This window comes from Vigna angularis, chromosome 7 (assembly GCF_016808095.1).
Source record: "Vigna angularis cultivar LongXiaoDou No.4 chromosome 7, ASM1680809v1, whole genome shotgun sequence".
In the NCBI taxonomy this organism is placed as follows: Eukaryota; Viridiplantae; Streptophyta; class Magnoliopsida; order Fabales; family Fabaceae; genus Vigna; species Vigna angularis.
In genome coordinates, this window is record NC_068976.1 from 13,192,904 (window position 1) to 13,208,986 (window position 16,083).

Genomic DNA, 16,083 nt, shown 5'->3' on the forward strand with positions numbered 1-16,083 from the left:
GATGTTTCTCTTCTTATTGTTTTGAATATATGTTCTTCCAATATCTCTGTATTCTGTACAGCAAATTCCAACGTACTCTAACACCAATTTACAAATGAAAACATGTATGATAAGATTTAAATAAAGAGACTTATCATTGTACACCGGTAAGATTTGCACTTTGTAAAATTTAATTGACGGTTTAATTGAATTTAAAGTGTTGTCTGTTTGGATTATGTAAACACACTTCTATAATGTAAAACTACTTTGTCTATACATCTTATATAATGTAAAACTACTTTGTCCATACACGTGAAATCTCCAATCCACTCTTCTCCCGTCAAAACATATACAATTTTAAAGATTAAATATTAATAAGTAGACTTATAATAATGCAATAAATGGTATAATAACTCTAACAAATAGTAAATATCAACGGATACATGAAATGACTTCACTAACATTAATGCACTAAAGGAAAACGACAACGGTTATTTTCGTCTTTTCGTACCGGTTCTACAATCGAGGTATATATAGACGAGACAAAAAGTTTACCACTTTTTATCTCGATTCTAAATTGAGGTAAAAATGTGTATGCTTTTGCCTCGATTCTGAACCGAGGCAAAAAGATGTATGTTTTTGCTTCGGTTCAAATGAAACCGAGGCAGTAGAGGGTGTTTCTTTTTTCATTTTTATTTTTGCCAAACTTTTGGCCTCGGTTGCTGGTGAACTGAGGCAGTAGAATGTTTTTTTCCTTCAACCTTTCTGCAAGAATGGGTAATATACATTTTTAACATCAGGTCATTAACAAATCCACCTTCCATGAACTTGATCAACATCTACTTATTGTCATTTTCTCTGTTGCATAATCTTTTAATTGCGACTCTATAGAAATTTGAACTCAGTCTTTTATCCCACAACCAGAAAAAGAGAGGAAAATATCATAAAAATAATAAACTTTAAAGCTCACACCCAGGCTATAATCATATTCAGTTCCTTTCATAACATAACATAATCATAAAACACAAAAAGAAAAAGAAACAATTTTTCCTCCAAGCAAGTTCATCCCTTCAACCTACACTACACAGAACACACCACAAAAGTCATATCCAGAGAGGAAAACATCACTTTCTCCTTCAATTCCTCCATAACAAAACATGCCAGAAAGCCAGAATAAAAAAAAGATACTCGTGCTCTGCTCCTTCTTCACCTACGTCAAATGGAGCCAACAGCCAAATGAGACTCAATACACCCATATTTCTTAAGTAACACATCAAATTTCGTTAATCCATTTTTCCCTAACCTCCGATTCCTCTCTCTGCTAGAAAAAACCCAACCACCCCGAATTGGTTACAGCGACCACAAACCAAAACAGATAATGAAATTAAGCATCCACGTCTTTTTGTTCATCTCCAATCACCAACAAAGGAGTTGAATCCTTAAGAAAAAACACGGGAGATTACCTTAGGGCTTTGGGGGGCTCTGTTTTAAAAAGAAAAGAGAGTGGCGTTCTAGCAACATCTCTGTTTGGTCGCAGTGAGAGCAGCTTTCTCCCGGGGTTAGGGTAGCAAAGGTAGAGGCCGAAACGTTGTACACGGCGTGACTTCCTCCAACGTGAGCAATGGCGGCTCCGACGACTGGCCTCGGTGAAGACGTTGCACGAAGGAGCAACGACATTTCCCTCTCGGGGAGTTGGCTTATGTGGTAGAGCTGAGTGAGGTTGCGAACGACACTTCCCCAGACATGTTTTCGCGAAGAGGCATCAAATTTGGAGGAAGGAGGTGAATCGAGGTTTAGCGAATTTCTGAATGAGGCTATGGCTTCAGAGACGATGGGGATGGAGGAGGGGTCTTTAGGGGTGGAAGTCGGGCCTTCAGATCTGTAGATTTGAGATTTTTCACCATGCAACACTAAAATTGGGGATGAGGATCTAGATTAGAACCCTAAGAGCTGTTATCGAGAAGCTGCTTCACTTCCAACGGCCACCGCTTGCTCTTCACTCCAGAGGCGATGCACTGGCAGACGAGGTGGAAGCCACGCTCGCAGCCATCGCACAGGACGAGGTGGTGGTGGCTCCCGGCGGCGGGGCAGGGCTTAGAGCAGGCAGCGCAAGGAGCGAGATTGGAGCGTAGAGAAGAGAGAGAAATAAGAAAAATAAAAGAGAAATGGGAGATGGGAGAGGAAGACTCTCTTGCACGAGAAGAAGAAGGATAGTGCAGAAAATATCAAGGATACTAACTCGGTTATCTGCTTAAGCTAAAGTGTTCGATAAAATATAAAAATAAAAAATTTAATGAACACGTGGGGTTTTGCAGGCTTTTATGCCTCGATTCTGAAGCAACTAAGGTAATAGAAGTTTTTCTACCTCGGTTTCCCTTGGACCGAGGCCTATAAGATTATTAAAATTACAAAAATATCACAGTATTTTTTTATGTTTGGGTTTTCTAAACACCGAAGCATATTACACGCCTTAGAATCTTGATTTTGGACTAGTATAATATCTGGCTTGAAATTTCGAGACGAAAAGCCATTCCATGCCCTGGAATAAATCTAGCATTTTCTTCTGTGTACACGTTAGTTTCATTCTGCAGACTGCAATAATGATAATATGATCATGTCAAAATCCAATAAAGGGACTATGTTGGTATCAACATATCAATTAATCTTTGAATAATGTTGTGACAAAGGAAGTTAATCTTCCTGCACCACCTTGGTTTTCTTACTACACCTCTATAAAAACGGGATTTCCCAATAACTTCTCATTGTGAAAAATATAACAAAAATCCATACACCTCGTTATTTTTAATTTCTTCCAGATTATATGTCCTGGAAGATATTTGCGAATGTGGAATGTGCCTTCTGAAACATCTAATCTAAAATATATATAAAAAAAAAGGAATTCTTGAATAAGTATTCTGGAAGGCATCATTTTCCATTTGCTTGATCAGAGAACGGAGACATTACCTTGACAACGTCTACATTTGAAATGGGTGTAGCGTAATCCAGATTCTGCATATTTTTATGTGTAAGAAAAATTTAATGGTTGCACTTGTACACATTGGTTAGACATAATGGGAAAGTAGGAATAGATAAAATTAAACAAACTGAACTGTGAAATAATTGTATTATATTATATTAAAAAAATTGAACTATTTACAATAAAAACTGAATGAACCTAGTTTAGTTTTATAAAATCGAACCTTTAAAATTATATTTCAGTTAAATGCTCATTAATTTAAAATTACTTTGTTGATGAAACTCATAGTAGCACGTAGACATATAGGTCGAAGGTTGAGATAAGTTGGTCCGAGCCAAAAGTCAAAACAGACAGTTGTGTTGAAAATCGTGATGGATAGGCTCGGTCCAAAGGTCCAGATAGACCACAGTGACCTAAAGGTTGAGAGGGGCGAAGTCGGGCCACGATCGAAATTTGATCAAATTTGGCCACAATTGAAATTTAGTCGAATTAGACAATCATAATCAAATTTCAATCAAATTTGATCTTGTCATTCTTAACTAAAATTTGGAAAATTTTGACAAAGTCAGCTCGATCAAAATTCGTCAGAATTTGTTCCAGTTGACCATATCTGAAATTTGACCGCATTCAATTGAATTAGCTCCGACCTAAATTTGGTGAATTTGAATTAATCAATCATGACCAAATTTTGGCTGAACTCAGCTTAGTCGATCCCAACCAATATTTGGCTAAGTTAGTCACAACCGAAATTTGGCCCAATTTGATTAGGTCAACCACAACCAAATTTTGGTTGAATTAGATCAAGTTAATCTCAATCAAAATTTGGTTGAGTCATCTTGGACTTAGATTCGTCCAAATTTAACTGAGTCGTCCCATTTAAATTTGGTCGAGTTTGATCAAGTCAGAAACGACAAAAAATTGATCGAATTTGGTTGCATTATTCCTAACCAAATTTGGTTAAATTTAATCGAGTTAATGTAGCTAAAATTCGTTCAAATTTAATCCAATTCCGGTAAAAATTGGATTGAATTTGTGAAACCCTGGATAATTAGCAAAGCTAATTCTGACACCACACCAATTACGCACGCCACGTCACACACCAGTGCATTAAAAACGCACCTAACTCTGCATGCACACACGCCACTTGTCACGTTGGAAGCGTCCGTTTCAGAGTTTGGAATGCAGGTGTCAGTTTGGGAGACGTTCGTTCAAACGAACGTGAGTTAACAAAAATCAGATTTTTTGAAAACTCTTTCTCTCACCTGCACCATTCATCTTCTTCCTCAGAACTCACCCTTTCAACTTCTCCAACTTCTCTCTAAAACCAATAAACTTCTCTCTTCTGTAACTCATCATCTCCTTCTCCGATCACTTTTCCAGAACCGTAGGAACGTTCGTCCAGCTGTGATCTTTCGTTTGGACCGAACAGAATTTGAAGCGGAACTGGTAAGTCTTCATTTCTAAGCGTCGTCCTTTCTGGTTTCATGCGAACCCTAGTTTGGTTACATGCATAAGTTCTAGGTCTGAGTTATTTTGATTTCTGGCGTCTTAGATTTTATGCGGGAACTGTTGAGCGAAACCTGGGTGTAAGACGTGGTTAGAGGAAACCCTAGAATCCTACATTTTGAAAGTACACTGCTATCCAGGTAAGGGAAGCTTATATGTTTAATTTATACTGTATGATTATATGTTCTGATGTGCAAGTATGAACTGTATGATGTTTGAACGGTATGGACGACCACTGTTATGGAATCTGGTTTCTGGTTTTGATTGATCTGCATGTTGGTTTGATACGTATGAAAAATGGATGTTTTGTTGTGTGAAGTAAATCTGAATGTTGATATTGCATATGAAGTTACTGGAATGAATGTTATAAAGTTTATAAGTTGAAAATCATATGAGTTATACAGTATAAATTTAAATGTTGAAGTCTGGAAAATATTCAAAGGTTGAAAAATCTGAAATTTTATTCATCCCCTTTGATAAATGACGCTCGTCACTGTACGGTCTTAAACCGTTCGGTTTCCCCTTAAAATAACTTAGAATTGGATTCCTTCATTTGGAAAGAATTCTGCTCGTGAACGAGCGTCCCCAATTGAATGTTTGATAGCGTTCGACCTTATGTCGAGCGTTCGTTTTTGATAGCGTTCGTCTTTGATAGCGTTCGGCCTTATGTCGAGCGTTCGTCTTTGATAGCGTTCGGCCTTATGTCGAGCGTTCGTCTTTTATAGCGTTCGGCCTTTTGTCGAGCGTTCGTCTTTGATAGCGTTCGGCCTTATGTCGAGCGTTCGTCTTTGATAGCGTTCGGCCTCATTTCGAGCGTTCGTCTTTATTATTAATTCCTTAACGAACGTAAATAGCGTTCGTTCAAATACTTCAATATTCATTCTCTTACGTTCGTTCAAATACTAACATCAGTTCAGTATATACTAAATTTTACAAAGAAAATTTCTAATTCTTATTGAGTATTCTTCTTATATTGAATCTAGTCCAAGGTAACTATTTTGAAATCTTCTAAGTACCAATTCACTTCAAATTTAGTCAGTGCATTTAACTGGTCAAACAGAGTGTCGCGTCTGTCCATCCAGTACTATAGTTGAACGTTCGTCATATCTCTTCAAAGGACTGAACGTTCGTTCTTTTATACTCTTAAAGTTAAAGATGAAATTGATTATGAATTATGATAAATTACAGTGCGAACGTTATATCAAGTGATTTTATGATTATGGAATTTGAACGAGCGTTCCAAGGAGGAACGACTCTGACTTTTATATGGAATATTAAATTTGGTAAAGTATGACTGTGGATGAGTTAAGACTCGCTGTCCATCCTGATGTTCCGTGAATACTATCTTCATGTAGAGGAAGTATGTCATGTGTGGGAACGGCAGGAGGTCCTTAGTCCATAAGTTAACATGGGCGACGTAAGAACGGACTTACCTCGAGTGGCAGCTGTTTGGTGTATCCCAGTTACTACATCACTCGGGTGCAAGGACGCTTGTAACTACACAGATTCATACAGTCTGGACGGTCGGTCTAGTATTGGTATATTCATATGTTGATTGATGTTATATGTATATGTGTTGATCATGTGTTTGTTTGAATAGAAATGTTGAAGTATGAATTTAAATATTATAAGCTTACCCTTGCGTTTCCATTGTGTTGTCCACTGTCCATGTACGTTCGTCTTGTCTTGCAATGATCATCCGTGTGGATGTGAGCAGATGGTGGAGCATCTCTTGAAGAAATGCTGGAAGAAGAAAATTTGGAAGATGCAAATCTGGTTGAGGTAGAAGTCAAGGTCGAGCCTTAGAGCGCTCGTTAGGGTAGTGATGTAAATGGTAGAATAGTTGGTCGTGCGGTTAAATGTTTTGTAAAACCGTTCGTCCTGTTTATCGCTGATCTATATTTTAGCGTACGTTCTTCTGTACTGACGCCGTTCGGCTTCTTCTTGTAATTCTGTTTAATGCCAAAGACTGTTTATGTTACTGTTAATTGTAATTAATCCTGATTTATGGTAATTACGGTATTTTGGGATGTTACAGAATTCAATTAGTTAAATTTGATAATTCGATGTTAATAAATAATTTAACTATTTTAAATACTAAAGTTTAATAGAAAAACAATACTTCAGTTTAGTTAACTAAATTTTCAATTCAAATAAACTACTTTTTATTTCCAACCGTTTTTATCAGTTTAGTATAGTTCATCTTCCCCTTTCCTATGGATATATATACTTTAGTAGCTATGACCAATATTTTATGTTGCTTTACGTTTCATATTCTTATGATAATATAAAACTATTTTACATCAAGGTTAATGATATATAATTTATTTAAAACCATTAAATGCATGTTATAGTGTGGGGAAAGGGGCATGCAAAATTTTCAAACCATACTGTTACTTCCGGATTGACTAATCTAAAAGATATTTTTAAATCTATAAATACTTTTCGGATCAACTAATCCAAAACACAGTCAGGATAAAAAGAATAAAATTACACCCTCCTACAAAAAATACTTCCAATTTCAAAACCAAAAATACATTTACAAACCTGAAAATGTTTGATACAAAATGACTTCCAAAACTTTAATAAAAAGATTAAAGATCAAAGTAAGTGAAGAAGGAAGAAAGTTAAGGTTAGAGGTGCAGTGTGAAGAAGGTGAGGATTGAGGTGTAAGAAAGGAGAGAATTGAGGTGCCGAAAGAGAAAGGTGAGAGGTGTAGCCGGAAACATTGAAAATTATGGGGGTGCAGAAAAACAAAAGGAGGTGCGCAGAGTTTCTCATCATGATTTAAAAGGATTCGGTGTAGAGTTAGTAACACCGCCCATCTTCAATTGGGTCTGCTAAATCTCCAACAATGATATCAAGAGTGTTATTATCTCCACCACCACCAAATGTTTCCTGCACTATCTCATATCCAATTTATTCTTGCTATAAAACGGATCACCTTTAACGGATGTATCACCTTTAACGGATGTTGACATTCGTGAACAAATTTTAATATTTTTTTATATTTTAGTTTATTTTTTTCATTTTAAATTTTATTTTAATAATATTTTTATTTACATAATATATTATAAAAAACAAAAAAATTAAATACTTCATAAATTAATTTAAAATATAAAAAACCTTAGGATGTGACACATTTGTTTAATTATATAAAAATGTTTAAATAATTAATTAAATAATAATACATAAATTAAATTAATAATAATTATTTTATTAAATAAAATAAAATTAATTTACATATAATTACGTAATAAATTTAAAAAATAAATAAATAATATTTATATATTAATATAAAATACATTAAATTAATAAACTAAAAACTAAAAAAATTAAAAAAAATCTTAATCAACGTGACACGTTTTAAATAATTAATTAAATAATAATACATAAATTAAATTAATAATAATTATTTTATTAAACAAAATTAATTTATATATAATTACGTAATAAATTAATTTATTTTATTTAATTACATAATAATTATTAATTAAATTAAATTATAAATTTTTTTAATTAATTATAATCAACAGATGTGGTCATATTCGTTTATGTTTTTTTTTAGTTTATTTAAATATTATATTTTAATTAATTTATAGATTATTATAATATATTATATAAATTTATTTTATCTTATTTAATTAAATAATTATTATTAATATAATAAATTGGTTAACTAAAAATAAAAAAAAAACACAAAGTTCTGTAAGTGGATGTAATATATTCGTTGAAGAAAAGAAGTGAAGTGTATAATTTTTTAAAATATAAAGACTAATTTTGAAATAAAAAAAAAAATGTGGTGCAGGGATCAATCTGGCATGTGATGTAGAGAGTAGCCTCTAATATCAAATCTCTCCTTTCTATTCACCAATTCAGCCCTTCAAAAATCTTACATGTTATTTCCAAGTTTCTACTGTTTAGACAGATACTGAACACTCTTCAATAGCAAGTCACCTTTACACTGACATATGTGTCGCTGTTAAGGTTATTGATATTTATAATACTTATCAATCATTCAGGTGGTATAATAGTCTATATAAATTTATGACAAGAAAACGAACAACAGTCAATTATATTTTATAGTTGGGTGCCTATATTTACAAATTAAAAAAACATTCTTATTGTATGTCGATATGATTATGGATATAATTAACTTTTGAATTTGATGAACGGCTAAGAAAGAAATGAATAATGTATGGTAGAGAGAATTAAGAAACCTTGTCTATATATCACACATAACCACTCTGTCCATTGACCTCTGCTTAAGGGCTTCCCTTGCTGCAGAACCTTCATCCCTCCCATAATAAACAGTCTCTTCAAATTAATGAAGGGTTCATAGCCCAATCATGTGCACCAAGAACCATAATCATCTACTACTATCTATGTGTATTATTCTCTAAACTGGATTTTATGAAGTAAGCACAAGACACCAGAATAATTGTTCAAGGTTACTTGCTAAATGATTATTAATTCATGTTTTATTATAAAAATATATGACACATACTATTACAAATAGATGACAAATTTATAATTTAATTTATAAAACATGATTAATACAGTAGTCTGACTTCCCAAAAAAAATAAAAGTTTCCCACGAACATAATGTGATATTTAATATTTGAGAACATTTTCAAATAAAAAAAATTATACATGTTGAGTAGAAGGGTGTGTTCGTATCCAAAGATGGATTTGGACGAGAGTAACCGAATGAATTTAGATAAATTTGAAGATAAATTTTGTATTGTATTAAGATATTTGAGGTAAAAGTCAATGTATTCGAGGATAAAGTTAATAAAAGTTTTAGAGTAATTTGAACAATATAATAGATAAAAAAAGGTTTAATCATTCTCATAATCTTTATTTATGTTGGGTTTTCTCAAACAAGTCCCTTTCTTATTTTTTTTTTCTCAATTGGATCTCTAAAAGTCAAAAATTGAAGCAATTGACTTCGTACCACTAAATTAGGTTAAGGGAGTTAAATTTATGATGATTTGTCAGTAAGAGTTGGAATTATTGAATGACGTGACATATGTAGGTAGAAAATGTGTAATTAAAAAAAAGTGTTTATGAAATGTGAATGTCTTTCCTTGTACAACCATGCCTTTTAAAACTCATATTTCTTCTAAAACACAAATATAAACATGATAAAAATTATAAAATTACAAAAAAAATGTTTTTTTAGGGTTTATAAAAGCATGAGTACTCGTGTGATCGTTCACATCGTCCTAGTATTTAATATCTTTTTTAAAATAATGGAATAATGTTTTTCAAAGTATAAGTACTCTTTGATAGTTCACATCATTTTAATGCTTAATACTTTTTTTTTGAAAATAGTTGAATAATGTTTTAAAGATATGAGTATTCATGTGATCGTTCACATCATCATAGTGTTTAATATCTTCATTTTTTCTCAACCATATTAAATATAAATATATATATATATATATAAAAGCATCAAAAATAAAAAATATATATAGTTTTATCCATCACCTATGTTTATGTTTGTTAAACTATTCACATCGTATAACGTATTTAAAAAACTCCAAAATATAAAAAAATTATAAAATCCTAGAAAATAAAAATACCAACATTTTCAAATAAACAATAAGAATTACCTGAATGATTTTCAATCATAAATGGATATACTTAGGACTAAGGTTAATCCTTGTCGGGTTCACTTCCTAACAATCAATTGATAAAATTTATCATTCATTTATCATTAAATACATTATCGAACTGCCTATTGACAATACAAATTGTAATTTATCAACAAATCATACAAACATATTTATTATCGATAGATATTTTTGTCAATAATTTAAATTTTAAAATTTCACGGTAAAATTTGGTTTGTAATAATAATGTATACTTCTAACCATCCCATCAAAATTAATTTGTCTAGTTACTTATTTGATATTTGTAAAAATATAATCTTGAGTGTTCTTTATATCTATATACCTTTGAATACCTACAAAAGTGTGTGCATATATATATATAAAATATAATATAAATCAAGATTAAAAAATGATTTTGAAGTAATTTAAATCAAATTATTTACTAAAACATTAATACAACTAAATTTGTTCTTTTTAAAAATCAAATTCAAATCAACTGCGGCAAAATATAAATTTTAACATTTTCTTAAGCTCATTCTTTCCCGTGTTTTAACATTTTGTGTTCCTTGTAGTTTATGCTACACTAAGTTTAGTTTACTTGAATGAAATTATTCAACTTGTTTTGACTGGCTTCTAAAATTTATGAAAAACTTCATATCAAATGAGTGTTAGGTTCTTTATAAAGTGCTATTCTCTGCTTAATGAAGTAAAAATGAGACATTTTCTTTGTCATGGTTCATTGCTTTGAAGGAAGAGCATAAATTGAATAGCTTAAGGCAATTGCAGACAATAGTAATACATTAATTGTTCGAATTATTTGATTGATGTTGCTGTTCTTATGGTTTTGAATGTCCATCCTTTCGATATCTCTGTACAGCAAATAGTCTAACACCAATTTACAAATGAAAAGATGCAAGAAGTACAAAAATGGAATGATTTGAGGTGAGAGTCAGAGTATACAAGAGTTTCTGTATTCGACCTCAAAGGTTGCTCCATTCATAGTTTCATTGAATTGAAAGGCTTATCTGTTTGGACTATGTAAACACGCTTATATACCTTATACAACGTAAATTTAAAATCTCCAATACACTCTCTTCAACTCAACACATATACATTTTTAAAGATTAGACTTTAATAAATGATTTTACCACATTGTAGATTCAACAAAGTTTTTAAATCTTATTAAAATACTTACAAATAATTCTAATATCATATTAAATAAGTAAATTTTTAAGCTTAATTTAACCTTATAAAATTAACATATAAATAAGGTTTTGCATTTTATACATTACAAATTTACTTTATCTCTTGTTCATACATAATCTCCAATGTGTCTTAATTATTAAACAATGTGAGACTTTTTTGAGTGTACTGATAATATAATTAGTGAGTTGTTATACCTCTAACCCCGTAGTTTCAACTGAAAACTATAAAAAAGGTTTAACTTTATTTATTTGAATTAATACTGAAGATAATTTATAAACACTTGCTTCTTTTTAACCCATTTTTCAAAGAAAAAACCGTAAAAACCAAGAGAGTCCAAGCAGATAATAATTCAATGACAATGAAACTAATAATGCATCCTATAGGTCAAAACAATACCCCTCAATCTATGGCTTGAAAGTTAGAGACGAAAAGCCATTCCATGCCCAGGAATAAATCTAGCATTTTCTTCTGTGTACACATGAGTTTCATTCTGCAGACTGCAACAATGATAATATGATCATGTCAAAAATCCAATAAAGTGACTATGTTGGTATCAACATATCAATTGTTCTTTGAATAATGTTGTGGAAAGGAAAGTTAACATGGGTCTTAGGTTTGATCTGAGATTATGGATTTGAGTTACAAATACTCACGATTGGTAAACAGTTTTATTCATGGTTGTGGATGAATGGAACCAAGCACCATTTAGATAGAGAAGTTCTCCATCTATTCTTTCTGCAATTCTTCTGTCCATTTCTTCAGCACAAATTGATAGTGGTTGATCCGAAGCCTAAATGAAAAGCATAAAAATTCTTGTGAAAAATATCCAAGAGTACTTCATTTTAGTACAAAAAGAAACAAGGCTTTATTTTCCACATACCATGACCCATCCCCATGTGTCAGCAAATGATGGTACATGAGTTGTGTATGCAATGACATCTGTACCAAAAAAGAATATCTCTAGTTTCAGTTTAAACAGAACATCCTGTGTTATTTGACTCTGTTAATGATGTCTATAATTCATGAATTAGATAGTCTTACATTTGAAGACCTGTTTGATTGTGTTATATATAGAAGTGAAAACCTCTTTGTGTGTGAAGATACCAGCTGGTCCAGCCTACACAATATGCAATTTTTTTTGTCAAACTCTGTTGAGTATGTGATTATGAAAACAAAGTTTCTCATAACTACCTGGGTGACAAAAATGCCATTATCATTTAACTTTGGTTTGAGTGTGTTCTCATAGAAGGATTTGGTGTAGAGTTGGTAACATGGTCCATCTTCAAGTGGGTCTGCTAAATCTCCAACAATGATGTCAAATCTCTCCTTTCTCTTCACCAATTCAGCCCTTCAAAAATGTTATATGTTAGTACTGTTTAGACAGATTCTGAACAGTCTTCGATGCTTAAAAAAATCACCTTTACACTGACATACCTGTGGCTGTCAAGGTTATTGATATCTATAATAGATACCTAAAAACTTATATTTATACCAATTTGTTACTAGTTGACTGTATGTAGTCATTAAACACTCTCATAGTTATGATTAGAAGAATTATAAACAAGTTACTTACTTCGCATCATTGATCACAAGGTCCAGCTTCTTATTAGAAAATGCTTCCCTATTTGCAATCAAGTATTTTTTGCAGAAATCTACTACTTCCTGCAACAATTAGGAGTCGAAGCTTCAAATTAATACGATATATTTTTTTTTTTGTAACATTTTGCATTAATTCTTTTATATATTATTTTACAATGAACTATACCATCCGAGTCAAGTAAAATAAGTAGACTGTAAAGTTGTTTCATTAAATATTAATACAGTGATTTCTACACAAACTTCTCCATAAAACTTTTAGAAGAAAAACCTCAAATAAATTTCTTTATAATTTGAAAACTAGTTTATACACATCTAAAAACAAAAAAAATAAAAAAATTCTATAAATCAACTCCAACTGATTTTAACTTCTAAAAGAACTTTTCTTTTCTCATTTTTTTCATATAAAAAATTATCCAAATACACCCATTATCCTATCAATCATTCAGTTGGTACTATAATAGTTTATATAAACTTATGACAAGAAAACCAACAACAGTCAATTATATTTTATAGTTGGGTGCCTATATTTATAAATTAAAAAAAAAACATTCTTAGTCTATGTCCATATGATTATGGATATAATTAACTTTTGAATTTGGTGAACGGCTAAGAAAGAAATGAATAATGTATGGTAGAGAGAATTAAGAAACCTTATCGATGTCGCACATAACGATTCTGTCCATTGACTTGTGCTTAAGGGCTTCCCTTGCTGCAGAGCCTTCGCCTCCGCCCATTATAAAGACAGTCTTGGGACTGCCACAATCATTAACATTTGTCTCTTCAAATTAGTGAAGGGTACATAGCCTAATCATGTCTACCAAGAACCATAATCATCTACTACTACCTATGTCTATTATTCTAAACTACACTTTTTCAAGTAAGCACAATAAACAACAGAATTATTGTTCTAGGTTCATTGCTAAATCATAATTAATTCATGTTTTACTATAAAAATATGTCACACATACTTACTTCATAAGGAAAAGGATTAAACTATGTGAGAACGTGTATGTAATATGTAATTTCATATTACATACATTAGAAATAAATGATAAATTTATAACCATGATTAATATAGTATTCTGAGTTCATCCAAAAAAAAAGTTTCGGAAGAGCATCTTTAATTCTTAGACTTCATATAATTTTAACATTAGAATAATTGATATCATAATATATACTGATAAAAACAAATGCGCATATACGTGTCTGTTTACGTTTTTTTATGATAATAGAAAATAATAAATTATTATTATTGTAATCATAAAATTAAAATAATTTTTGTAACTTTATCATAAATAATTATTTTGTAATAAAATGGTTAAGTTTAAAATTAAGAATCCCTTTACATATATAATCATTTCTGACAGTTTTTTTTTAAGTTTTAAGAAAATCTATGTAACATTGTAGACACAAGATATATGATGAATTAATGAACTCTAACACGATTCAACCATGAAACATGTTCGTACTTAGGGTGACACAAAAGAGAAGGGTGAATCAAGCATTCGTGATAGATAAACTCGTCTGTTTCTGCACTCTGCATCTTCCCATCAAGAACCAAAGCCTGTATGCAACATCAATAAACCATCATCTCAGGTTAGCACCTAACACATTTTTATTATAGTTAAAACATTATAAACTATGAAATTATAGATAAGATACACTAAATATGACGTCAAACTTGTTTGAGATGTCTCAATATTGCTTTTTCTTTTTGTTCTGCCTTATGAGAAGAAGAAGAGGAGTTGTTAACCTTGCCAAAACGCTTGGTGTCTAAGAGTGTTATATCCTGGTATTCACTAATCGCTTTATGAAGCACACTGTTGAAAAAAATAAAAGAGAAAAGAATAAAAGGTTAAGCAATTATAGAAAGCTTTTTTGTTTGAACTTTTATACATTGAATTGGATCAAGTAATGAGGAACCTGTTGAGTTTAAAAGACCATTTCAGATCTTCATCGATGATTTCCTCGTACCAAGAGGAATCATGGTTCTGGTCGTTCACATGGTTCTGTTGTTGGATTTCGTGTTCAAACTTTGAGAACCCGTTAATGAAGAACACTGGAGCTTCACCCATGCTCGCAGAAGAAAATATCAACACAAAAGTGAATTCAGAATTGAATGAAAAGTGTAATGTGGTTATGGAGTTGTAGGGTGTGACAATAGTGATCAGCACTTCCATTTATACTACGTCGTCGTGGATGAAAAATTCGATTTTGTGTCTGTATAAGGACATGTCATTACAAAAAATATTAAATAATTTTGCATCATTTAAAATTAAATACTCCCACACTTTCCATACATTAATTGAAAAATCTTTAATGTGGTGATGGTTGCAAAATCACCTTTATGGATATATATATAATGTAAGTTTATAGTTTTTTTTTCTTTCGAAATATATGGTTTGACTTAAAATGGTAATGGTTCTGATCGGGTTGATGGATACAACCCTGTTGGTAATAGCAAAATTGTATTGGTAATCTGAGTTTATCAATTAACGATTAAAAATTTGTTGATAAAATGATCGTTTATAAATTTTACGAGACAAATAATAAAATTCATCATAATTACTAAAAGTCAATCGATAAAATTTATCGTTCATTATATTATCAGATAAATACCGATTGAGTAATACAAGTTCTAATTTATAATTATTTTTGAAAATATATTTGGCTTGACTTAGGGATGATAATGATTCTGATCGGGTTGGCGGATACAACCCATTGGTAATAGCAAAATTGTATCGATAATCTGAGTTTATCATTGATAATTAAAATTTTATAAACAAAATAATCGTCAATAAATTTTACAAGATGAAAAATGAAATTTATCATAATTACCAAAACTTCATCAGTAAAATTTATCGCTCATTTTATCGTTAAATACATGACTAACGAAAATACTAATTGGATAATATAAGTTCTAATTTACTAATAGATTTTAAAAACGAATTCATTATCTAAGGATATTTTCATCCGTAATTTAAATTTTAAAATCTGTTGCTAAAGTTTCATAGCTAAAATAATTCTTGTAGTGACTATGTTTGTCTATAGTAATTTGTCTCCTTACTTATTGGATATTTGTTAAAAAACAGTTACAAATTTTATTTATATTCACAACCATGATACTAAAAGATATTTTTATATTTTATTTTTTCAAAATTTTAAATAAAATTATTTTAAAATATTTAAAATATAAAT

The 16,083-nt window shown here is 31.0% G+C and overlaps 1 protein-coding gene across 1 annotated transcript; it reads right to left on the reverse strand.

Annotated features, from left to right (window-relative positions):
- Positions 1–10,873: 10,873 nt before the first annotated feature.
- On the reverse strand, positions 10,874–15,025 carry LOC108337212 (thermospermine synthase ACAULIS5). The gene is made up of 10 exons (XM_017573685.2): positions 14,809–15,025; positions 14,639–14,705; positions 14,355–14,449; positions 13,536–13,638; positions 12,860–12,948; positions 12,478–12,634; positions 12,328–12,403; positions 12,167–12,225; positions 11,940–12,076; positions 10,874–11,783 (listed from the first exon to the last, which is right to left on the reverse strand). The coding sequence occupies exons 1-10, from the start codon at positions 14,958–14,960 to the stop codon at positions 11,705–11,707; spliced, it is 1,014 nt and encodes a 337-aa protein (XP_017429174.1). The 5' UTR covers positions 14,961–15,025; the 3' UTR covers positions 10,874–11,704.
- Positions 15,026–16,083: the final 1,058 nt, after the last annotated feature.

Excerpts from the sequence above, each read along its gene's own strand:
- LOC108337212 (XM_017573685.2), bottom strand. The coding sequence starts at position 14,960 with ATGGGTGAAGCTCCAGTGTTCTTCATTAACGGGTTCTCAAAGTTTGAA. Across the intron at positions 14,450-14,638 it reads ACACCAAGCGTTTTGGCAAG|GCTTTGGTTCTTGATGGGAA; the intron begins GTTAACAACTCC and ends TGTTGCATACAG. Across the intron at positions 12,635-12,859 it reads CTTGTGATCAATGATGCGAA|GGCTGAATTGGTGAAGAGAA; the intron begins GTAAGTAACTTG and ends ACATTTTTGAAG.